Below are 24,783 nucleotides of genomic sequence, written 5' to 3' on the forward strand. Positions count from 1 at the left end.
ACATAGCTTTTCTTAGAAAAATCTGCAAGGCGATTTACTTTAAACGAATGAGATAAGTGTTACATTGTTCTGTGTGAATTGTTTTATACGTGCCAGTTAATAAGCAGAATTAGTATACTGTGTATCAATCGTACCAATCACACAAACACGACAGCAATGAGTTGTGTTGGGTACACCCGAGTCCTAGTAAATCTCACTTCATCAGGATTTAGAGAAGTCAGCTTCCCTTTTACTCTAAGAATTTACTACCAAAATTCAAAAGTTGAGCTAAGGCCGGCTTGTATACCCTTCTCTCCCCCAAATAATCATTTATAGCAATCTTTAATAAAACACACACACACACAAAATTTATGCCATCGATAAGAATTTATTCTTCCCTTAAATAAGACTATAGTGCTCTGAATTGTCTATTTATAGCTATAATTCTAAGATTTATGCTAAGAATTTTTTTCCATCAAGAATAAGACTCCTCTGAAAAAAAGGCCAGGGAAAAAAACTCAAAGCTACTCAAAGTAAAGGAAATAAAGGTTCAGCGCCAACAACTGCCCTCATCCCTCTGCACCGACAGCTGTCACAGCACGTGCTCATCTACGCAGGCCCGTCCCGTGCCACGTGCGCTGCATTTTACTGAGATGTGACACGCGGAGCTTCCTCCTGCAGGCGCGGACAGGCACACGACACTGGATCTGTCAGGCCCCAGGTCGCAGTTTGGAGCACGCGTTAACGACAGGTGCACTTAGTCGCTATCATATCCTCGTACTCTTTATAAGCAACGGAGCCGTCGGGCTCCACGGTCAGCAGGCTCAGGGGCCCGTACTCGGCCGGCACGCACGAGGGTCTGGGCACCGAGGGGTCGAGCGTCTCGTGGATGATGTTCTGCACCGTGGTGTGGGCCCGGGAGCCGTAGCGGTGCCCCGCGGCCTTCGGACAGTCCCCTTTGCAGAACCGAGGGTTGTACCTGTGCGGGGCCACGATCCAGGTGTCCCACTTCAGCTGGCGAAAGCTGAGTCTGAAGTCGTGGAGCTCACACTCGTTCTGGGGGGAAAACAAACTGCTTGAAGTATTCGCTCAGGTTGAGGGAAGCCGGAGCCAGGGGTTTCCTCAATTCAGAGACGACGGTTTCCTGACCTCTCCGGTGGCGGGAAAATCTCCCATCCTCGGCAGCCTCTTCCCCGCGGGGACAGGCGGGCAGGTTGCTCTGCGGGGCAGGACCCTGCGAAGGCCGCCCGGCGCTGTCCGCGGGGGACGGGCCGTGTCGCGCCTGAGCACCCGTGTCGTTCAGGTACAAGATCAGCGCGGGCGGCGCCGCGAGAGCCACGTCGACCCGACCCTCCTGCGCCGGGGGCCGCTGCCGCCCGGCCCGCGTGCACGTGAAACTTGCAGACATGTGAATCTGCCTGTTGGAGGCCAGCAGAGGCTGGAGGAGGGCGGTCACATCAACCTCAACCCATTTGTGTTTCTTGCCAAATTCAAACCGTGAGTTAAAGGTAAAGGAGTGCGCAGCTCCAGGGAGACTCTTGCCAGAAGACTCTGGCTCCTTTATCACCAGGTTGCACGCACATTTAACAGCAGAGGAAAAAGAAACTGAGTTGTTGACGGTGTACAGCAAGACTGACTTGAGTGGGTGTTCCACAGCAGTAACACGATCCAGGTTAAACAGCAGGTCCACCGCCGGAAGCGCTCCTGGGAAGAAAAACGATCCACCAGTTGAGCTTGAATAGGAATCAAACATCACAGGAAGTCAAGGAATTAGCACTTCATACTATTTCTCCCTCCTCTCCACCCACCCTACTTCCTCAGTCTTCAAGAGGAGGAGGGCGGTTCATATATAAAGACTATAACTAATTCCCAGCACCACACTGGACATTTTACCTCCAGAAAGCCAGACAGATTTGGTGGTAAATTAAAGCAACAAGGAATCATTATATTCTGAGGTTTCTTTCTTTCTTAAGAGTTTTGCTCTGTCACCCTGGCTAGAGTGCAGTGGCATCATTGTAGCTCACAGCAACCTCAAACTCCTGGGCTGAAGCGATCCTCCTGCTTCAGCCTCCCTATTAGCTGGGCTACCGGTGCACACCACACCTGGCTGACTTCTCTATTTTTAGTAGAGACGGGGTCTTGCTCTTGGCTCAGGCTAGTCTTGAACTCCTGAGCTCAAGCGATCCTCCCTCCTCAGTCTCCCAGAGTGCTGGGATCACAGGCATGAGCCACCGCGCCCGGCCTGAAGTTTCATTCTTAATAATTTGCTCCAAACAGAGGAAACTAATAAGGAAGGTATTTTTCTCTTTGAGAGACTCTAGAGGGAAAACCGTAAAAAACATTAATCAGTCTCGTTAAGACGACATTCTAAGCCCTGGTGAATGAAGTCAATTAGAAAACTTAATTGTCCGAGTTAATTTAGAACATTTGAGATTGAAAACAGATGCTGTAAACCCACTATACTAAAACAAGATATTGAGGAAGGAGGAAGGGTTTTACACAGCCACACCCGCCCTGCTGGGTTATAATGATTTTTTGTTTTCACTTTTTAAATTTTTTTTTTTGAGACAGTCTCACTCTGTCACCCTGGCTAGAGTGCCGTGGCGTCAGCCTAGCTCACAGCAACCTCCAACTCCTGGGCATAAGCGATCCTTCTACCTCAGCCTCCTGAGTAGCTGGGACTACAGGTGTGCGGCACCATGCCCAGCTAATTTTTCTCTATATATTTTTAGCTGTCCATATAATTTCTTTCTATTTTTAGTAGAGACGGGATCTTGCTCTTGCTCAGGCTGGTCTTGAACTCCTGAGCTCAAACAATCCCCCTGCCTTGGCCTCCCAGGGTGCTAGGGTTACAGGCGTGAGCCACCGCACCGGGCCTATAATGATTTTTAAGTCATAAGCTAGTGAGTTTAGGATTTTTAAAGCAGGGTCCTCTCTCACACATACAAGACACCAAGCTGCCGAGTCCAAGTGCTGACTAACACTTTGTTCTTGTAAGGACCCACTGTTCCACATGGGGACTTAAGCTTTCCCCTCACAGAAAGCAACAAACAAGGAGAAAATGTGCTGATTAACAAAGCACATCAATAGCTATAAGAGATATTTTAGGCACATTTCTTTTTTTTTTTTTTTTTTTTTTTTTGAGACAGAGTCTTGCTTTGTTGCCCAGGCTAGAGTGAGTGCCGTGGCATCAGCCTAACTCACAGCAACCTCAAACTCCTGGGCTTAGGCGATCCTACTGCCTCAGCCTCCCAGGTAGCTGGGACTACAGGCATGCGCCACCATGCCCGGCTAATTTTTTCTATATATATTTTAGTTGGCCAGATAATTTATTTCTATTTTTAGTAGAGACGGGGTCTCGCTCTTGCTCAGGCTGGTGTCGAACTCCTGAGCTCAAACAATCCGCCCGCCTCGGCCTCCCACAGTGCTAGGATTACAGGCGTGAGCCACCGCGCCCGGCCTTAGGCACGTTTCTGAGCCAACAGCTTGGTAGAATGGAAAGAGATGTTAACCTCCAGCCTCGGCCTTCCAAAGCCATTAAGTCTCGCATAGCTTTAAAATTCTATCACATTAGCCCACTTTGGCCACTGACGGCATTAGGAGGAAACAGTAAGACTGAGCACCAGATTTGCTTCAGTTGGATATTGAGCACCAAGCAAAATACAATGCAGTTCAAGGAGCTAAGGCCCGCTCCTTTCTGTAACTGAAATGCAGCATCTTCTATCATTTCCCCCCCACTCAGTTAACCGCTCTCCTACACACCTGTCACCTGGTCTCCAGGCGCCTGCTTGTGCTGGGCACAGGGGGTGAAGAGCCGAACAGTATTGTAGAGGTGACTTCTGTTGGATTTGGGAATCCCTTCCTTAGTGGCATATGCCTTATAGAGCTTCTTCATGTAGCGCAAGGCTCTGGAGTCTGGCTGCAGCCTAGGTGCCCCACCTCGCCCATCGGACAGGACTTTGAGAAGAGGGAGAAGGAGGCCAGACCCGTCGCTCCCATCTGCAGGCTGCGGCGAGGACCAAGGCTCAGCCTCAGATTCCAACTCAGCGCTAGCTGCAATCTGAGCTTCTCCCCTAGAAGCCTGAGAACCAAGGCAACTAGGAACACACAGCCAGGCAGAACAGCAAAACCAAAGGAGGAATTTGCTGGAAAGTGCCATGGCTTGTAAGAACTAGGGAGGAACACATTTCCCCATGCCAGTCTTCTTCCTGAAAGTCAGGAAGACCCTAGCTTGGGCTCTTAAATAAATTTTAGGTGTGTGGGTGGACTGGCACTGTTCCTGTCATCAGGCCTCAACGATGCCTAGCTGAAGATGATTTTTATCGGCTCTATATCAAACAGCTGATAACACCCTATTTAGCCAATTTGCTCTCATTAGACACAGATTTATTTGGTTATTTAGCTTTCCTCTACCTTTTCCCCACCCCAGGCATCTACTTAAGACCTGTTAAATTATCATTATACTAACAGACTGGCTACGTAGCTGAAAGTCTAAGAGAAACTGAGGAATGATATTACAATAAAACCTCTGATTTTTTTTCTGAGAGAAATTAGGATTCCTACCATGTTTCTTAGGTGCTTGCTGGAACTTCTAAGACATGTGGAAAAGCTAACTAATTATTCATGATGATACTCAGATGTTGGTATGCAATTTTTGGTATTAGGTTTACTCTTCCTCTTGATTCCTCCTCACCATCTCTCCCAGTTCCAGGTGCTTAGAATAATTACTGACTCCATGTTGACTTGAAGGGTGAGAGAAAGTCACAATTGCATAGAAATTACAGAGAGCAGAGAACTGTTAGGTTAGCTAAGTTCTCCCAGGTGGCTTAATATAGACTATGTACTTGGCATATTGCAATTGTATTTGCAATCTGCTTGAAAGAAGAGGACATCGTCTTTAACCTTGGGTAAAAATATAATATCATGATTTCCTTACTTTGGTCTATATACTTATCCAGACATACCTTGGTTGAAAGGTTTTGAGATGTTTGCTGGTGTTATAAAATAAATGAATGCTTTATTTTTTATTAATCACCCAAATGGTGGTAGAACTTGCTATGGTATTATTCTGTCTTTACCTGTTACGAGCATTTATGTTCTTGCCTTGGAGCTGAGGCCAGGCCAGATATTACATATATATATATATGTATGTGTGTGTGTGTGCATATATTATATATATATATATATATTTTTTAAGGCTAGTCAAGTGAAGCAGTGGGAGTGGAGAAGGAACAAAGGAATTTGCAACTGATTGTGATCAATTAGTTGTAAACACCACTGCGGACCAACCTACAGTTTAGAAAAACGAGGCAAAGGTACACCAGGAAAAACTGAAATGAGCGCCACCCGAAGGAGACTATTTGCTGGAAGTCAACCCACACCCATAGTCGTACACGACATAAAACCAGTTTATGCAGTACCCAGACTGATAAAACTGAGGGATGTTTGCAAACTACTGAGTTCACGGCCTGCCCAGTCCCCCCGGCCTGCGGCTGGCGAGCAGCGCGACCAAACACGCAAAGCGCTGAGTCAGGGCTGAGCCCGAGTGCCTGCGGCCGGCAGTGCCACCAAACCGTGCAGACGCTGCATGGAGGCAGAGAAGCCAGCTGCAGCGGGACGACGGCGTCTCCACGCAGATTGCGCTTCAGCACACGCGACGCTCCTCGCCTGTCCCCGGCGCGGAGAGAACGGGGCGCAGGGAGGCTCGGCCCCGCCACGGGGGCGGCAGGTGGCCGCTACTGAGCTGGCCTCTGCCCTACGACCACTCGCAGCATTAATCAATTGCTTGACGATTAAGTGATGACTCTGGTGGCTGAACCTGAGGAGACGTTTGCACCCGACCTCGGGAGCGCCCCCAGGCCGCCGGTGGACTCCAACACGGAGGGTGCCGAGAGCAGCCTTGGGTCTGTCCCTGCCTTTGGTGCTGGCGTCCTCGATGGCCTGAGAATAACCGAGCCCCCTTTCGGCTACTGGTCAAGACCCAACAGAGCCTCGCGTTCTGTCGCCGGGCGGGGGGTGGCCGGCGTCGGGGCTCGGGGGCGCTCCCCGCACGCGCCGCTCCTCCCCAAAGCCCGCGCCGTCCCCGCCGGCCGCACCCAGCCCAGGCGGGGCCTCCGTGGCGCCGCCCACCCGCCACGGCCACGTCTCTCCAGAACGGGGGCCGAGGGCGTCTCCCCCGGAGGCGACGGGACAGTGGTGTCCCCCCGGAAGCGATCTCCCGACCTCCGAGAGCGGCTTCCGATCTCGCCGGAAGTGACGGACGGAGGCGGGAGCTCCCGCGACGGTGGAGGGCGAGGTGACCCCGGTGCGGGAGCGGGGTGCGGTGGTGCGGGCGCCGCCCGGGCTGGGGAGGACGAGCCGCGCCGGGCGGGCCCTGGGGTTGCGGTCCCCGCGCGGTCCCCAAACCGAGCCAGACGCGTCCCCGCCCCTCGGTCCCGCAGGGCCGCCGCCACGATGGGCCGCGAGTTTGGGCACCTGACGCGGATGCGGCATGTGATCACCTACAGCTTGTCCCCGTTCGAGCAGCGCGCCTTCCCGCACTACTTCACCAACGGGATCCCCAACGCGCTGCGCCGCATCCGGGCGTCCGCCCTGCGCGTGGCGCCGCGTGAGTGCCGGGCCCGGCGGGCGGCGGGGCTCCCTTGGGCGGTGGCGGCGGCCGCGGTCCCCGCGCTGGGCGCTGGGCGACTTGCCGGGCACGCCTTTCTCGCTAGATATTCCTGACAGCCTTGTGCTAGTCGCAACACCCTCCCCGTCTCCCGGGGAAACTGAGTCACGGAACCGAAATGACTGGCCTCAGATCGCTCGGGCGACTCCAGCGTCTTCTCTGAGGTCATCCGTATCCGCTCCGTGCGGCGACATGGTTTCAGTGTGACCCGACGGGGACGGCAGTTGCAGGGCCTCGTGAGCGGGCCAAGAACCACTGAGTGGACACTTTAAAATGGAGTTTATGTCATGTGAATTTTATCTCAGTTATTTACCTTAAAGATTAGTGTGCCGCAGGGGAGAGATGGGGAAGAGTTGGCGACACGAGTTCCTGGGGGACCCCTTTGTTTTGATGACGTGGGGGTATCACGTGGCCCTTCTTGACCCAGTGGTTTCTGCAGAACTGGAGGGGAGGGCGGAACCGGGGTGAGTCAGGAAAGGGCGCCGAGGCCTCGTCTTTCACGTGTCTTACACGCACGGCCACTGCTGACTCGCGCTTCTGATTTTTGCAGCGTTTGTAGTGGCCTACCTCATCTACACATGGGGGACCCAGGAGTTCGAGAAATCCAAGAGGAAGAATCCAGCTGCCTATGAAAACGACAAATGAGCACCTCATCGGGATGACGGTTCCCTGTCTCTGAAATCTGGAAGGTTCTTCTCCGGGAGAGGAGTCTGCGTTGCAGTGTCTTGAAGACACAATAAACTTGTATGGGCAGGACGGTTGTGATTGTGCATTTTTGTGAGCAGAATCCTTGGTGTGACTGCTGTTACTTAAGTTCTCGAAGCCCCCTCCGCAGCGGGAGTCCTGAAGTTTTCCCCAGTCTTGAGGTTTTGAAGGAATACAGTTCACCCTGTTAGAGTTCTCTAACCTGCAGAACGTAGCTGCGGCCGCTGGGGGTGGCCTGGGCTGTGGGGAGGACTGGTGTGTGGCCCTCTGCTCCCATAGTTACAATAAAGTCTAGTAACTATGTTGTAATTACTGTCAGGTACTCTTCTTAGCCATACAAACGAACTCTTTTACACCTCACAACAACCCTTGAAGTATCATTATACGCATTTTTCAGATGAGGAAACAGGCACAGAGGTTAAGTAATTTGCCCAAAATCACACAGCAGTGAACAGTGGAGTCGTGCACCGAAGTGTGCACATGTCCAGCTGCCTTTCCTCCGAGGGCAGCCTGCCCCGGCCCGAGCTCGAGTGGGCTGCAGCAGGGATGAGGTGACCCCCTTGGTCTCTACGGCAGTGTTCTGTTTTCTTACCAGGGAGCCAGCAATGGTTTTAACCATATGTGGTCCGTAGAGCCTCAAATACTTCCTTTGGCCCTTCGAGAAAGTTCACTTGTGCTCTAGAGCCTTTGTATTATCGTTTTAGTAGAAAAGGTAACCCCTTCACGGAGCTGATGTGGTTGGCAATGTTATTCTAGTCCCTTACGAAGACTAAGCTTGGGGCAGGGATCTCATCTGCAGCGGGGACGCTGAGGCAGTGGGCTGTGGAATGTGGGGAGTTGTCACAGCTCGGTGCTCCTGTGCACGACATGAGATGGAATCTGGGATCCAGTTTTAAAACTTTCTGCTAAGGATACTTCCTGTTAGCAACAGCTTTCTGTATCTTTACTTCTAATGGTTGCTGTGGCCTTTTAAGACCCCAAAGTATGATATTTCAAAACAAAAAAAAAAAATCTGTAAGATAAATTGCTTTAATTTTGAGGCTGGATGGTGGGGAGGGAGGTGCTGAGTGTTATAATCTTGGGCCCATTCCCTTGAACTGTCACGTCCTCACTGTGACACAGGCAAGAAACCTCCGTTCTTGAGCCATAAGTTTCTCGTCCATGGAATAGAAATGTTAACACAGAGTTCTCGGGTTGTGGGGCTGAAATGAGTGCTGTGTGTCTAGCAAGGTGGGAGAGGCTTAAGAGAGGGCCGTGGTCTGAGGAAGACTCCCTGCCTCCCCCTGTAGACAGGCCAATTTTCCTGTTTGCCTCTTCGTCCAGATTTATTCCCAGGTCTTGTAACATTTGGGTCATAGAGTCCTTTGAGAATCTGATGGAAACTGTGGACCCATCCTTACCTTGCACAGCTTCAAAAGGGTCACAGGCCAGGGCAGGACCACTGCTTTGACAGGCCCCTGTCTTTCTCAGGGTCTTTCTGATCTTTGCTCCAAGCTTCCTAGGCAGGTAGCCACCCACTCTCATCTTCCTGGTCTTGTTTTACCCTTACGCTATTTCTCCCTGGTTTGACTCCCTTGGAGACGCCAGCTCAAGAGAATCAAACACCCTTTCTCAGCTCAGACTAGGCATTGAGCCTGTTGATCTGAATCCTTTCTGCTCCAGGAGAGCTCTACTGAGAAGCCTGCTGTAAGCCTTTGATGTGCAGAACTTCTGTGGCTAGAATTAAAGGCTGACTTAAGCCTGTCTCTCATCAAGGGGCTTCCTTCTTCAAGCCTGGGGGCTAGGTCGCACCGGTGTAGCAGGGCTGCTGAGGCAGCAAGTGTGGAACGCGTGAGTTGTCCTGGCTCAGCGCTCCCGTACATGATACGGCATCTGGGATCATCATAGGGACCATTCTAGTTGCAGAAATCTGCAAAGGAGAACCTGCGTAAGCCTGTAAGGCAGGACAGCTGCTGTGGGCCTCAGTGCCTAAAACCCGTCCACCTGCAGCCTCCAGCCCTGGGCGTGGCTCCTTCACCTGCTACCCTGGCACAACCACGCGCTCCATCCAACCCTTCGTTCTCCCATGCTCCTGCCCGCACAAGGACTTACTATGGGCTGCAGAGCCTGGCGAAAGGAGCTCTCTGCAGTTTGCCAACATAGTTCCCCAAGATGCAGGCCCCGAAGTCTGCCAGTTCCAGCCAGCAAAAAAGTAAATACACTTTGACCCTTTGTTGAAATTTTACCAGGAGAAGTTTCTCCATTTCAGACTCTTTCATCTTTCATTAGCCACCTCCTGCTCAGGGGCAACAAAAAAGTTTCCAATTACTGCGAAGTCTTAATGATCTCTGCCTGGAATGTGTTTCAAACAGCTGCTCATGTATCTACGCCCTCTTTCTCCTGTTTCATCCTAGGCACTTAACTCAGAAGCAAAAATCCCTGGGATTTGTATCCAGACTTGCCAAGCTCTCAGCTATCAAACCTGCTTCAGTCTCATTTTCTTCTTGTAAATTAATCATTTGAACCCCCAAATGTCAGTGCCTGAGAGGCCTGAGACCTACTCCCATGTCGGTGATAGAACAGGAGACTAAAGCCCAAGGGTGGGCAGGGCTGGCCTGTGGTCGCACGGCATAGACCCTAAGCTCCTGCCTCCCAGCCGAGCATTCTTTCTCCTACGGCTGGACTGTTAAAGGCTGCTTAGGTCTTGCTGCTGGTGGAAGGAGCATGTAGTTATATGTTTATTCATTCAGCAAAATGCTTAATTGCAGAGAACATTTTTTTTCTTAATTTCAGGAATAGGCCTTCATAGTCTATCAAGAAGTATGGGATGGCCAGGCGCGGTGGCTCACGCCTGTAATCCTAGCACTCTGGGAGGCCGAGGCGGGAGGATCGTTCAGAGCAGCCTCAGCAAGAGCGAGACCCCGTCTCTACTAAAAGTAGAAAAAATTAGCCAGGGGTGGTGGCCTCTGCCTGTAGTCCCAGCTACTCAGGAGGCTGAGGCAAGAAGGTCGCTTGAGCCCAGGGGTTTGAGGTTGCTGTGAGCTGTGATGACATCACAGCACTCTAGCCCTGCCGACAGTGAGACTGTCTCAAAAAAAAAGTGTGGGATGGCTGGGGACAACTGCTGCCAGTCTAGCTAAGTGCTGCCTGGATGATTCTTTGCTTCTGTAAGTTTGATTCTTGCTCCATATTTTATTTAAATGAAGTAACTACAAAGTTCACGTAGACATATGCTGAAATACTTTCCCTAACAGTGGTTCCTTCCACAGACAATAACTAATGGCTTTTTCTTTTGGGGAAAGGGGGTGGCAAGACAGAGGCTGGACCCGCAAAGGGCTCTGCAGTGTCCTAGCGCCTCTGAGGATGGATGGTTCTTTTCTCCCCACGTGTGGGGCCCAGGGCTTTAGGCTCCTTCCTTGACCATGGTACTGGCTTTACAAATTAACGCAAAAGACTAGGCTGATTTTGCTTGGAGTGCCAGACGGCAGAAATGGAGAACAAGATGTACCCATCTTTTGGAGGAGCAGTTTCCAAATCCCATCTGCCATGTCATTCCAGGCTGGCTAAGGGAAGGCTGGCACTGAGTCCACAGACCCAGCTGGCTCCAGGACATCACGTCATTAAGTCTTTTGCTTATCTAATCACATGTGTGTTCTTACCCAGTGTTCACTAGGTCACTGCATAGCCTCTCCCCCACCCTGCAAAAGCTCCCGGTTAGGCCCCTATCTGGGACCGTCCAGTACCCAAGCTCAGGGGGAAGGGGCAGAGCAGCTAACGCGTCTGGAACGTGCAGGACTGGTTAGTTGGGTTTGGTATATATTATAGGTCTCTTCTCGGTGTTCCCAAAGTGCCATCAGTGAGTAGTGTCCCCCTCCAGGCCTGGCTCCATGGTCCTTGGAGGACTAGAGCCAGGACAGTCAGTTCTGTGGAGTCACATCTGCACAGCCCCAGCTCTGAGGTCCGTCACACCATCCCCTCTCCCTTGGCAAGAAGCTCCCCCTACTTGCCCTGCGGGGATTGGTGACCACCTTGTCCCACCTTCAGCTGTGCTGCCTCCCATCCACTGTCCCTGCGGGAAAGGAGCAGGAGGCTCTTACCCAGTGTCCAACCTGTGGTGACAGGAAGGGCCTTGGGAAGGGTGTCAGCCATGTTGTCAGGGAGACGCCAGGCACAGAGGCATTTGACTTGGCTTATTATCCTTCCAGGTGACAGGAAGACTATAAAGCCCCATGAATCCCCTTACTCAAAATTCATACCTTTCCCCTCAAACTCATGTCATTTAATGAGTACCTATAACTACTCATGGTGTAGACACATGTCCTCCCTTGGTCTAGAAATCTGCAGTAATTCCCAGCTAAACTGATGAATGTTTGGCGCTTTGAAGACATCTCAGCCCTGTGCTTGGTCCCCTGAGGGTGTGGAAGGAAAGGCTCTGATAAGGTCCCGCTCAGCTACTGGGAAGACAGCCCAGTTTATTATTTATAATATTGTCACTATTGAGGACTCCCAAAGTCCTAAGCTCTCCCACTAAGTTAGGAGGTCCTACCACCTCCCCACTCACACAAGAAGCAAAAGCCAACTTGTAATCATTCATTCAATTCACCTGCGACTCAGGCGAGTCCCACATGGGTCCTTATGGCCCTGGCCTTGTGAGAGGGCAGCTAGGGCAGACGCTGGGTGTTCATTCTACCAGGGTGACGGCCAGGTGCAGATAACCAGGGCACAGTCCCTCTGTGCAAGCGCAGATCTGGGCGCTGCGGCCCGTCTGTGGGAGCATCCTCCCGCAGGAAGCAGGCAAGGGCCTTAGCCAGCTGATCAGCGCTCCTTTCCCACACAAGGCTGAAAGAGGTCAACGGTATTTCTGAAGACTTCCTTGTTAGAATTCTATTTTTATTAGCGTGATCTCACTGAGCTATTTTGGAATAGAAATGTGGCCAGTTGCCTGGCCTCCCTCAGTGGGTTCACGTGGCCTTCAGGGAAGGGGGCCAGTGCTGACTTATGGCAAAATGGCTGAAAAGGTCCCAGCCGGCAGCCCAGTCACTCCAAGTCCCGATGGGGGATCGGTAAACACAACGGGGCTGAAAGGCGGCCGCTGAACTCGCTCCTCTGGTAGACATTAACTTATTAAATCCATCCTGATGACAAACATAAACTTTGCCCCCATCTCACCTGGCAACCACGCAAGAGGTGGTGCCAGTTTATAAACGGAGGTGGGAACTGGCCCTGCCTCTGAGGCTCCATCACCCTCCCTCAGTCAAGATGTGGCACCTCAAGCTCTGCGCAGTGCTCATGGTTTGCCTGCTGCTGCTGCTGGGCCAGGTAAGGGCGGACGTGCGTGCGGCCTGGGGGCCGGTGGGGCTGTAAGTGGAAACTGAGGCCCGACTCGGTTCTGAGGAATGTCCCTGTGCTGAGTCTGCAGCACCCACCCGCGGTGTGCACGGTGTCAACCCTGCCTTATCTGGGGTGAATCCGTCTTGCCCCTACAGGTAGAAGGTAACCCAATATCAGAGCTGAGTCCAGTGAAAAGAAGGCCACGGAGAATGACCCCATTTTGGAGAAGCGTTTCCCTCAGGCCCATCGGAGCCTCCTGCCGGGACGAGTCTGAGTGCATCACCAGGCTGTGCAGGTACCCGCGGACCTCAGGGTGGAGCGGGCCGGGGGGCCGGGTCTCAGGCTGGCGGCTCCACGGAGAATCCTTAGCGGTTAAGAGCCAAGAACGGCTCTACGCGGGTACCATGAGACAACCGCACCGATCCTTTCTTTGGTTTTCCCTGAGACTGGGCAGATCAAGCAGAGAAGGAAACGCAGCCGCGGTGGCCCTGGTCGCTCCCAGACCCCACTAAAAACCACCTTTTCTCTTCCGCTAGAAAGAGACGCTGCTCCCTCAGCGTGGCCCAGGAATGACGCACACACCACGACAGCAGCGCCCGCGACAATGCTCCATTCTATGGAACGTTGATTAACTGCACTTTGCCTGGAGACCCATAAGTGAAGCAATCTTGTGTTTTTAATATTTAAAGACAGACGTATGCTTTAAATAAGTCTCCATTTCTTCTTAAAATGTTGATATGTGGATAAACTTGTCAATTTAGAGTTTATTTTTCTATGGATATTATTAAATGTCTCAAATTGAAATTTTAGCAGTCTGGGATCAAGCTTTGAGGGGAAGGGTTCACTCTGTACATTACAGAAAAAACCAGCATTGCCCAATAACGCTGTTAGCGTCTCAATCTGGAAAGGGTGGTGAGAGGGAGTTTGGCGACAGCTGTGGCGAGTTCCTAAGAGGGACGAGGTTGGCACCTGCCCCCTAATGATGTGCCCAAGTTTGTCTGTGACTGTCTCAACCTAAGGCAGACCTGGAAAAAATCTAGTTTAATAAAACTATAAAGGCTCAAGCCCCCACGAACACCAACATGGAATTGAGATCTCTGTTGGAGCAGAGCAAATTCTGACATTTGCACAAGGACCCCTGGCCAGCGAGTTCAGAATGTCTGTAGTCAGAAAACAAGACCTGGGCTGGTGGGACCAGACTTTTAAAGAAGAGTATGCTACCGGACCCTCAGATACAAAACAGGAGCTGCACAAAAAGGGGCAAAGTAGGAGTTGAAGAAGTGTAGAGAGCACAGTGTTCATAAACTTTAATACAGAAAATCTATTTGATATTTATTAAACTTAGTTTCTCCAGCTATGGTTTGGCATTATACAAAGCATCTTAATGACACAGTAGAGTTAAAAAGATCTTTACAAATTGAAATGTGATACCCTTGTCTCCAAATATTTTAATTGCCATAAATTTGTTTAAAAATACACATTAAACGCATGTTTGACACTCTAAACTTTCTATAATTTCAATACCACAAAATACATATAATATACTATACAGATGTGGAAAAATCTAGTTAGTATATAATACTTTGCTCACCATTAACAGCTTTATTATGAGAAATGCACGTACTGACTGAGAAATCCTAGCTTTTGAACCCCAAAGTACCTCTGAAATTTTAATGTATTGCAACAAATAAAAATCACAGTATATAATTGAAATTTTGGTTAAAAAATGTCAGATGCCTAAATATTTTGGGTAAAAGAAACGTGAAAGAAAGCTCTGGATCATGTACAAAGCAAAGGCATCCTATCAGTCATGAACAGCACCTTTCTGCAGAACCAACAGGCTTTTAATTGATTGGCGGCTTTACCTTCCCTCCAAAACCCTCCCCAAGTATCAAACCATTATTTACCAAACAATTTTAATGTCAAATAAGATAAAAGGATTTTCAATAAATATATAAGTATTTCCATCCTCCATATACAAAATTTCCTAAAACCATTCGAAACGGAGGCTAGACAGAAATTTTCCTAACTGTGCTTACCAAGCACACCGCTGGCCTGCAAGGGCACCGTCGGCCGGGCCAGCTCTGTTGGTGAGCCCCCCAGCACTGCTGAATGCAACGTCAGTGACCTGCCAGGTGTGTGCATGCAGGTGGAACATGGGGACATTTCTTGAACAGCAACAACGAACCCAACAAGCATGGAGAACCACGGCATTGATCTGAAAGGCAGCATTTCCAAATAGGTATTTTCCAGAGAGGAACACGGCAGGTAGAAAATCCCAATGGTTAAAAGCTGAAAAGAAACCCCACGTGGAAGCAGTAAGAGGTCAAAACTAAGTATTACTAGAATTTCTGGGTAGGAGCTTTTCCACATTCATTTAGAAAGCTTTGTTTTTTGTTTTTGTTTTAAGAACAGCAAAAGTTACGCTTAGCTGAGCAATGGTGGCAAGGAGAAGCCGATGCTGACGTCCCTGAAAGTCAACTTCCTGGTGTGGTGACCACTAAGGCTGCTACCGTCCGATGCTTACAGATCGCTAAGGCTGGCGTAGACTTACCTGCAACACCCCATTCTGGGACCAAATTCCATTAGGAGACTGTTACTCTTTCTCCCTTTTCTGGAGATAGCAAGTTCTTTTTAATTAACCACAGGGTTTCATGTGAATAGGAGTTTAGCAAGATTAGCATTCACCTTACCAACTACTGAGAATTTATTTCCTGTCATTTGCTAGCTTGGCTTTAGGGTCTAGAAGTTTAAAACGAATTTCTCCATTAGCAAACATGTGAAGATATGCTCACAAACATGAAGAATTTGGTCTTTTGTCACTACATGTTCCAAGGCATTCAATAATTAGCTCTTTAATTGCCTTTACTGAATAGCAACCTTAGATGTACAAAGCGAGTCTGCCTCTCCGCCACACCTTACAGAACGCGACAATGAAGCCTGTGTTCCGTGTATCAGGGAATGTGAGCTGTAGGAGCCTGCACAGACGGAAACGCTCGGGCTCCCCAGTTACTCAGGGTTTTTAAGGAACATCATCCCCAGTAGATGTTCCTGGAACCCAGACACAAACTCCTACAAATCAAAATACACAATGAGGCCATTTTGTTCAATTAGCAACTGGAAAATTAAAATCCTTCCCACCCTGTAAGAGCCCTATTACACTACAGAAGGGCTCAAATATACTTTAAAGTTATTTTACTACAAATCATAGTAATTAAGGTTCAACAATCTAAGGGAATACACATTGCACCCCTGAACATAAACGTTCAAGGTGTCAACAACAAAGTGTCTTAGATCAATTTAATAAATAATGTGGAAATAGTTGCACTAAGCTAAAATACTAAACACACACGTTTTTGACAAACTAAGTTCATGTTTTCATACATACATACATATATATAAAGTGTGTATGTGTACATAATTCTAAGATCCAAAGCTGCATACCCTCACACCTTGAGAGTGCCCAGTGTACCCCCTCTGCGTAACCGGGCGTCAGTGACGGGGACAGGCACCGGCTGCCCTGCAACCCCAGAGCCCTGGCCTCCGGAGCCTGCCTTTCCATTTCTATCGGGTGCCTTTCGCAGGCTCTTGCTTCAATGATGCAAGCTCGTTCACTAAGTTAATGTACCAAAGTTTCTGTCATTAAATACAAAATGATGCTGTCTGATCTAGCTGCTTAAACTCTGAATGAAAAGAAACGAACAACAATTTTAAGAAAACAGTGAATCTAGTAAAGCCACAAGCGTGACACTCCAAGTGCAGCCCAGACGCCCATGGACCCACCGGTGCCAGAGCCCCCAGCAGCACGGGCGTGTGTGGGCGCGCGCGCACACACGACACTGGGGGATTAACTCAGTGGGGTCAGCCTGGCCCACTCTTCGGCAGCTACAGCTGTAAATTTATCTGAAGTGCTCACTGCTTGTGGAGTCACTTCTTGGCTACTTGCCCAGAAAAGGGGGCACTGAGGCAAGGAGTGGGCCGGATGCTCTCCGGCCAGACTGGAGCCGGGGCTGCGCTGTGAGAGCCGGCATCACCTGGCGGGGGCGCCCCCGCAGCCCAGCCCAGGTGAGACCACTGGGACAACCTCACCCACCACAGTGGGGCCGCTGGTTGCCTGTAGAATCCGATGTGCAGGATGCTGCCTCCTGGCACACAAGTGTGGTCGTAAAGAGCAGGCAACAGTAATTGTTAAAACAGTTGCTATTTCTGTAATTAACTATATAGTAAGTACAAGTCTCAGACTAAGTTAAGATTTTAGCCACTTGTCAAATTCAGTTTTAAATGGTTAGAAAACACTGAGGACGCCGACTGAGGAGGGAGGAATGGTCACCTGTGGAGGAGACCGAAGTCTGTGCTGGAGCACACACGACACAGAGCATCTAGGGGACAGACGAGGAGAGGGAGTGGCATTTCCACAGCTTTGACACTGAAAATTCAATTGTTTAGAACAGGGCTTCGATCCACCGCCCCTTACTATGTTGTGGGAAAAACCCTCCACAATGAAAAGCTTAAAAAATTCATTCTCCAAGAATTAACACCGGTTTAAAGAGAAATATCTTACAGAGCAGCACCAAAAACACGCAGGAAACTCCGCTTTAACCAAGTACCAGTGTGACCCGAGAGATGCTCCTGCTGCCTTTCAGGACACAGAGACTAGAACACACCAGAACCCAGAGATGCCCCACTGGCTGTCGCTGAGTCTAAAAGTCCAGAGGATACTGTTTCCGTTTCTAAGACATCACTGCAAATTAAGGAATCAGAGTCAGAGAAATCAGAGGACAGGACACACACGTACTTGCTTAACAACAGTTACTTCTTACTGAATAACTATCACGATCACTGAGAAGTTGCCTCTGAAGGAAAACTATTTCTAGAACACACTAAGATTAAATTAAAAAGATATCAGAGGCAATTTATCCAAGGGCAAAAGGTTAAATTCAACATAATTTGTAGGTCTCAATCTTCAATGATATGTAGAAACAACTTGAGGTACAAAAACAGTTAAGCTCTATAAATATGAGGCCACAGGACAAGGACAGCACACTGGCTGCAGAACTAAGTGTGAAAAGACTCAGACACAAAGGATTCACCGCACCACTGGACTTGGCGCTTTTCTACCCCTTCCTCCCCCTTTCCCACTTCAAGCCTGAGCAATCACCTACAAACAGTAGGGCCGTCTCTTTGTTTTCTGATTGGATAGGTTTATTTTTGGAATGGGGAGAAGGACAAATTGTTTTTTGAAGCAGCACTGCCCAATTGGTTAGACTAAGTCATGTACCAAAGCATTAGCTTTTCTCAAAGTATTAAACTTTATGTAATCCTAAAGGAAGATTTAAAAGGAAGAGAGTTTAACATTATTACTGTAGAAGACCAACCAGTTATGGACGATCTGGTCCTAGTGTAAAACTTCATCTGTAAACAATCCATAGAGTCTTCATTTGAAGGTAAGATTTAAGGCACACCAAACATGATAGGGGCATTAAAAAACAAAGTATAGAGGGTAAACGTCTTACCTTTGACTCCTATATGCACCTTGTAGGGAAAGGTACTTTGATATACAACTCTTACAGAGCTGGCTTCTTAAGCTCTACCCCTGTTCCCCTCCCCTTCCCAAGACAGCTCACATTAAACCAAGTTAGGTATTTTTCTAGTGTGAATTTTCTGATCCCATCAGAAACATACATCACTGATGAGGGCCTTCTTAATACAAAAGGAATAAATACAAGATAGGCTTAAAAAGGAGAAATCCATCATCCCTACAGCAGGCATTAGAACAGCGAGGCTCCAGCCCACTTCTATGTCGGTCACTGCATGCTCACATCAGAGCATCACAATCCACTATGAGGAAAACAAAAATCTAAAAAAGGTTTTAACTTTCAAACATTGTCAATTAAAGAGACACAGGCAGCAACCCTTGGGAGCTGGATCATCCTTTTTTCTACAGTAACTTATTCTGTTTAAATTAAGTGTCACGTGATTAGCAACAAAAGGGGACATGTGAACTGGGCACAGTGTGCACACCTGTAGTCCCAGCTACTCGGGAGGCTGAGGAGGGAGGTTTGCTTGAGCCCAGGAGTTCAAGATCAGCCTGGGCAACACAGCGACATCCCATTTCTTAAAAAACAAAACATGGTTTTAATAAAATCCATACAGTTCAAGATTGTCCTTTTATGAAACCATTCAACATGACATGCGTCTTCTACACAGTTTGCCTGCCCTCTTTTGTAACGCATTAAATGCAAATTATAGTCACCTTGTGATTGCTGTAGTGTTAACACACATTCACAGTTTTTGAAATAATGCATACCAAATCAGACACATTTCATTTTACATCCATGTAGAATGCCATCCTCTCATATATATAAGTGATTTTTCACATGTAGAAGAATATCCTTAATACTAACCATAAAGACTATAATAATAAAATTGTAATTAAGATTTCAAATAATATCAGGTAGTAGGTGTAGAAAGAACATGTCCTTATTTTAGGTGAACCAATTCTTACTCTTATAAGAGCTACCACAATGACATTATTAGGTAACAAAGCTCCCAAAGTATATAAATAAAAATGCCTACTTTAAATGTATGCTAAATATTCAACAAAGTAAATTTATAGGCACAAGTAACTAAGTTTTAAACTAGCCCCAATCTGGGAACTTAAAAAAATTAAAATAAATAGAATTTCAATTGATTAGTTATGAATTGCAACTGGTATTTCAATCTTATTATAGATCATTGAAACCATCTTGTCAATGTGCTGCAGATTTAAAAGCATTTAAATAATTTCACACTGGGAATATTAAAGGGGCCAATTGACACGAGACATTAACCAAGGAGGAGAAAACCATTCCTCATTCTTAGTGTCGACTAGGTGGCGTGGTATGGCAGTTTTCCTTCGTGGTGTGACACAGTGTTGTGGAGAAAATCAGAGGCAACGAGAATGTGTTCAGTTCAAGACACCAACTTGGCATCCTGGCGAAGCCAGTGCAGTCCTTGTCGAGTGTAACGAACTAGATCTGTCATAATGCTCGCATTAAAGATGAGAGGGCCCATTACTTTATCCAGTTCAGCAAAGAATTCTAGAAAACCAAAAATATTTGTTAAATGATGCATATTCTTTTGAATCACTGCTCTAAAATCTTGAGTATAGACTGTATAGCATTCATATGAAGTAAAAAACACTCCCTCCCACACTGACATGATTACTGTCCATGTTTTAGAACAAATCCTCCACGGTCTCTCAAGTTATATTTATTCCCTAAGTCATTCAACATTTAAACAGAATGTATGAACAAGAATTCCACTGATGGAAATTATAAATTCTCATTATGCCATTTTTTTTTTTTTTGATACAGAGTCTCACTCTGTTGCCCAGGCTAGAGTGCTGTGGTATCAGCCTAGCTCACAGCAACCTCCAACTCCTGGGCTCCAGCAATCCTTCTGCCTCAGCCTCCCGAGTAGCTGGGACTACAGGCATGCGCCACCATGCCCGGCTAATTTTTTCTCTGTATTTTTAGTTGTCCAGCTAATTTATTTCTATTTTTAGTAGAGACGGGGTCTCGCTCTTGCTCAGGCTGGTCTCAAACTCCTGAGCTCAAACGATCCTCCCTCCTCGGCCTCCCAGAGTGCTAAGATTACAGGCGTGAGCCACCGCGCCCAGCCGCCATTAACATCATTAAAATGAAGACCTAGTGCCACAATGTACTATTTGATCCTCAAAACATTTTGTGTATTGTTTTTGTATAAGAAGCAAGTGATACAAAAGGGAAGATGTTCTCTGCATGTTTCCCACAACAGCCCCTGTGAGGTTAGATATTTAGGACAGCCAACCAGTACCCAACCTTTCAGCTATGGCCATATGCCATGTACCACCGATAAACTAAATCCCATGACAGTAGTTTAAAGATTTAAGAGATAGAAATAAACGGATTCCTCCTACATGAATAAATATAGGCTGGTGTACATGTGAAAGGCTCTACCCCTGAGTAGAGGAGGGGAAACAATACCCTAAGATGTGATCCCAGTGTAATTTGGGGAGCAGATAGAGGGATGAAGGACTAAGAAGAGGGTTTTTAGATGCGCAGAGGAAAAAGGGTCATTCTCAGGATAAAGATTTCATGCTATGCAAACAAAGGAGGAAATAACCAAACACTTGAGGAGAGAAGGCTCTCCTTTACAAAATTCCAGCTATTAAATGCAGAAGGAATGTCAGACTAGAAAATTCCTGACAGATTTTCTATTTCCTAATATAATAACGGACACAGGCAATCGTCATCAATGGATACTTAAGTGAAAGTGCAATAGGGAATCTTACATCAAACCAATCAGGCTGATATTCCCTGACTGAATCTACCGAGCAAACTGAGTGTCACCAAAGAGGGATAATCATTACATGCCTCCTACCAGGGCGCCACAGGAAACTGAGAGCACCACCTGGAGACATTCTTACCTACAATACTGAACTTGAATCGAATTGAGTCTCAAGATGTAACTACCAATATAAGAAAATAAGGGGGACAGAAGAACAACTGACACCACGAGGAAGTAATCAGTCAAATCCAGAATATGACATTCTATCACCCAGGTTCTCCTCAAAATCAATGGCATGGCCAAAAAAAAAAAAAAAAAAAAACAGAAGGAGGGGGTGACACTTAAGAAACTTATCAATGAAACTGAACATGTAGACCTTGCTTGGATCCTGCTTGAAATAAATCCAACTATTTGAAAAAAAAAGATATTTGACACAATAGGAGAAATGTGATGGTAGAATATAGAAAATATAAAGGAGTTATGAACTTTGGTAGCTGTGATAAAGGCATGGTGGTCATGGTTTTGAAAAGTTCTTATCACTTAAGGATGCACAGTGAAATGTCACGATATCTGGCATTTGCTTTATAATACTGGGGGTGGGGAAGAAAGTATGAGAGGGGGGGGGGGAGGCAGGCACACACACGCAGATGGAAGGAGACTGGCAGAATGTGCTGCTGAATGAAAGGTTCCTGGGGTTCATTATATTATTCTCTTCCCATTAGTCAATGGTCGAACATTTCCATACAAAAAGAAAAAAAAAACAAAAGGGAAAAAGAGTCTTGAAAACTGGCATCAGGGAGAGGAATAGAAAGCAGGGGCAACTTGGAGGAATTCCAGCTCTCTAACATTTCCTGACAATATTTAAAATTTTGGGAACAAATTATGTTTTTATAAACATGACTTTATGTTAAATATTGGGGTTCCTCTTCTACCTTCCTCTTACCATGACCCTTCTTTTAGAGATAGAAATCTTTCATTTTCATCTGATCACTTGCTCGTACTATAAGTATTTAAATGCACTCTGTGACAAAAGGACATTTGATTGGCTACTTTGGTATTTTCTGCAAAAGATCTACCTGAATAGATGCTACACACACATATTTGCTAGCAATACCTACTAAAGTAAGATGGTGTTTATACAGTATTTTTCCCTAAGATCTTTAAATACTTTATAATTCTCAATGTCCTTAGGTTGGGAAATAATAAACTTTTAAAGTGCAAAGCCCCAAACAACTGAATTTTAAAGAATGCTAAGAAATCCATTCATTTCCTAGTCTCCTTTATCTCATAAGTTTCTTCTAATATACCTCCACTTCCTGTATAAACGTGTTTCCTTATATACCAAACACCTCAGATGTACACAAGTGTAGATGTAATCCTATGCCGATGGCCAAGTTTGCTGTCAACCATCTTAGAACAGCGAGGCTGCGTCAGCGGGGCAGACTCTCCACTCAGGGCAACAGTGATAACTGTTGCTTCCAGTGTCCTGAGAGGTATTTTTTGACCAAATTCAGTTACATTTAGTATGACTGTTAAGCAGCAGAGAGTATTAGCAAACTGATTATCATTTAACCTTAACTAGGTAATAACATTAAATACAGACCAAACACTTGGTTAATTAAATCATAAAAATTCCTTTTAACAATTCCATTCCTCAAAGTTTATCCCAAGACCTACCTTTTTGCTCTTTGGAAAGCTGTTCTGCTTGGTCCCAGATTTCGGTGGCGTAGAGGAAGTTGGATGTGACCTGGACATAGTGGGCTGCCATCTGGTGGATCCTCTGTGGAATGGTCACTGAAGAGCCACTGGCCGGAGCACTGCTGGCCCCAGAAGAATGGTTTCCTGAATTGCCCGGTGACAGCTTTGGTGAAACAGGGGACGGCATCCCGACAGCTTTGCTGAACACAGAGAAATGGGCTTTGTTCATACGGGCACAGTGAACATTAGGTGAACATTACGAAATCAATACACTACTGACTCTTCCCACATGAAGACTTTTAAAATTTAAGGATTCTTTTAAATTAGATGGGTTCCCAGGGAAGAACAATTTCTTCTAAATACCTACTAAAGGCCATTGTGGTTCCAATCTTGTCTATAACCAGTGCTTTATGAATGACAATGGAACAAGAGACAGGAGATTACTGAGACAGTCAGACACCTTATTGGTATCAGTCAAAGGCTTAGAAGTTGGATCCCCTCACCCACAGCTCAACACACTTTCCATCAGTTCAGGTATGTAACTGCAGATTTTTCAAATTGTTTTGTAGAAGGTTGGGTGGAATTCACATTTAACTCAAAAAATGGGACAGCAGATGGGAACTTTTTTTTTTAAATTTAAATACAGACAGGGTCTCAATACTGCCCAGGCTGGTCTTAAAATCCTGGCCTCAAGCAATCCTTTCCCCTCAGCCTCCTGAAGTGCTAGGGATTCAGGTGTGAGCCACCCCGCCCAGCTGGGAGCACCTGTTGTTGAGTTCCATAATTTCTGACACTTTCTTAGTTTAACCAAATACTCAGAGCTGACAAAGAGGTACAACCCTCTCAATCAACTGCAATTATCTCAAATTCCTGCCAATTAAATATTTCTTGGAAAACACATATGTTGAAATCTGGCAGGTTTATTTCAGGAGTATTAAAATTGTGGAAATAGGCCGGGCGCGGTGGCTCACGCTTGTAATCCTAGCACTCTGGGAGGCCGAGGCGGGTGGATCGCTCGAGATCAGTTCAAGACCAGCCTCAGCAAGAGCGAGACCCCATCTCTACTAAAAATAGAAAGAAATTATCTGGCCAACTATAAAATATATATAGAAAAAATTGGCCGGGCATGGTGACACATGCCTGTAGTCCCAGATACTGGGGAGGCTGAGGCAGTAGGATCGCTTAAGCCCAGGAGTTTGAGGTTGCTGTGAGCTAGGCTGATGCCACGGCACTCACTCCAGCCTAGGCAACAGAGCAAGACTCAGTCTCCAAAAAAAAAAAAAAAAAAAAAAAAAAAAATTTGTGGAAATGCCCAAAGTTATGATTACACACTGAAAAAAAAAATCAAACAAAATCAGTGTGTGTGTGTGGGGAGGACTAGTTGTTTATATTTTTATCTGTACTTTCAACATTATAAATTTAAGAAAATATACACAGGCCAAAGACAGAATGTCAGTTCACATAAACATAATAACTGAACAGATAAACTTAAAAAATGGTTTCACAGTGTTTTTCCTTCTTTTGGAGGCGGTGGGAGGAGAGTGGCATGGGATGGAGTAGAAACCGTGGTCACACCACTGTCATCAAACCCTGGCAGTGCCAAGATGTGAGTAGAGATAAGTCTACTGTGATAAATCCAAGTAATTACGGGAATCAAACTGTGAGGTGGGATGAGTAGTATTAAAAACTCAGATTTCTATAGGTGAAATGTCCCATCTCTAATCTTTATGATTATATTCATTTATATTTTCAATTCATAAAAAAAGAGAAAACTGTAACTTTTAAAAATACTTTATTAGGCTGGGCACGGTGGCTCACGCCCGTAATCTTAGTACTCTGGGAGGCCGAGATGGGCGGATTGTTTGAGCTCAGGAGTTCAAGACCAGCCTGAGCAAGAGCGAGACCTTATCTCTACTAAAAATAGAAAGAAATTATACGGACGGCTAAAGATACATATAGAAAAATTAGCTGGGCATGGTGGCGCATGCCTGTAGTCCCAGCTACTCGGGAGGCTGAGGCAGGAGGATCGCTTGAGCCCGGGAGTTTGAGGTTGCTGTGAGCTAGGCTGACGCCATGGCACTCACTCTAGCCCGGGCAACAGAGCGAGACTGTCT

At 47.0% G+C, this 24,783-nt stretch overlaps 4 protein-coding genes and 1 long non-coding RNA gene across 8 annotated transcripts in view; 2 read left to right on the forward strand and 3 right to left on the reverse strand.

The window, feature by feature from the left end:
- Positions 1 to 358: 358 nt before the first annotated feature.
- On the reverse strand, positions 359 to 4,900 carry GDF9 (growth differentiation factor 9). Its single transcript, XM_045550771.1, is given in 3 exon segments — positions 359 to 1,041; positions 1,043 to 1,683; positions 3,742 to 4,900. Coding segments are annotated over 3 exon segments (1,359 nt in total). The 5' UTR covers positions 4,139 to 4,900; the 3' UTR covers positions 359 to 720.
- Positions 4,901 to 6,163: 1,263 nt separating this feature from the next.
- Positions 6,164 to 7,402, forward strand: LOC123637759 (cytochrome b-c1 complex subunit 8). 3 transcript variants are annotated; one of them, XM_045550774.1, is made up of 3 exons: positions 6,164 to 6,274; positions 6,420 to 6,586; positions 7,197 to 7,402. In XM_045550774.1, exons 2-3 carry the CDS (start codon positions 6,433 to 6,435, stop codon positions 7,289 to 7,291), a joined length of 249 nt encoding a protein of 82 aa, XP_045406730.1. In that variant the 5' UTR covers positions 6,164 to 6,274; positions 6,420 to 6,432; the 3' UTR covers positions 7,292 to 7,402. The 3 variants fall into 3 exon arrangements, with proteins under 3 accessions (XP_045406730.1, XP_045406728.1, XP_045406729.1); XM_045550772.1 differs by having other exon boundaries at positions 6,189 to 6,296; XM_045550773.1 differs by having other exon boundaries at positions 6,191 to 6,283.
- Positions 7,403 to 8,399: 997 nt separating this feature from the next.
- On the reverse strand, positions 8,400 to 12,250 carry LOC123637760. Its single transcript, XR_006735053.1, has 3 exons — positions 11,934 to 12,250; positions 9,443 to 9,626; positions 8,400 to 9,260 (listed from the first exon to the last, which is right to left on the reverse strand). It is a non-coding gene; the product is annotated as an uncharacterized LOC123637760 (long non-coding RNA).
- Positions 12,251 to 12,540: 290 nt separating this feature from the next.
- LEAP2 (liver enriched antimicrobial peptide 2) lies at positions 12,541 to 13,470 on the forward strand. The gene is made up of 3 exons (XM_045550778.1): positions 12,541 to 12,649; positions 12,817 to 12,956; positions 13,198 to 13,470. The coding sequence occupies exons 1-3, from the start codon at positions 12,590 to 12,592 to the stop codon at positions 13,232 to 13,234; spliced, it is 237 nt and encodes a 78-aa protein (XP_045406734.1). The 5' UTR covers positions 12,541 to 12,589; the 3' UTR covers positions 13,235 to 13,470.
- Positions 13,471 to 13,981: 511 nt separating this feature from the next.
- The window catches only part of AFF4 (AF4/FMR2 family member 4), a 57,170-nt gene continuing 46,368 nt past the window's right edge, over positions 13,982 to 24,783 (reverse strand). For both annotated transcript variants that reach the window (XM_045550775.1, XM_045550776.1), the window contains 2 exons: positions 22,649 to 22,869; positions 13,982 to 19,740 (listed from right to left, as the gene is read on the reverse strand). In XM_045550775.1, the coding sequence (XP_045406731.1) occupies positions 19,613 to 19,740; positions 22,649 to 22,869 (349 nt within the window). In that variant the 3' untranslated portion in view covers positions 13,982 to 19,612. The remainder of the gene's footprint in view (positions 19,741 to 22,648; positions 22,870 to 24,783) is intronic.

The sequence above is a fragment of the Lemur catta genome, chromosome 5 (assembly GCF_020740605.2).
Source record: "Lemur catta isolate mLemCat1 chromosome 5, mLemCat1.pri, whole genome shotgun sequence".
Lineage (NCBI taxonomy): Eukaryota > Metazoa > Chordata > Mammalia > Primates > Lemuridae > Lemur > Lemur catta.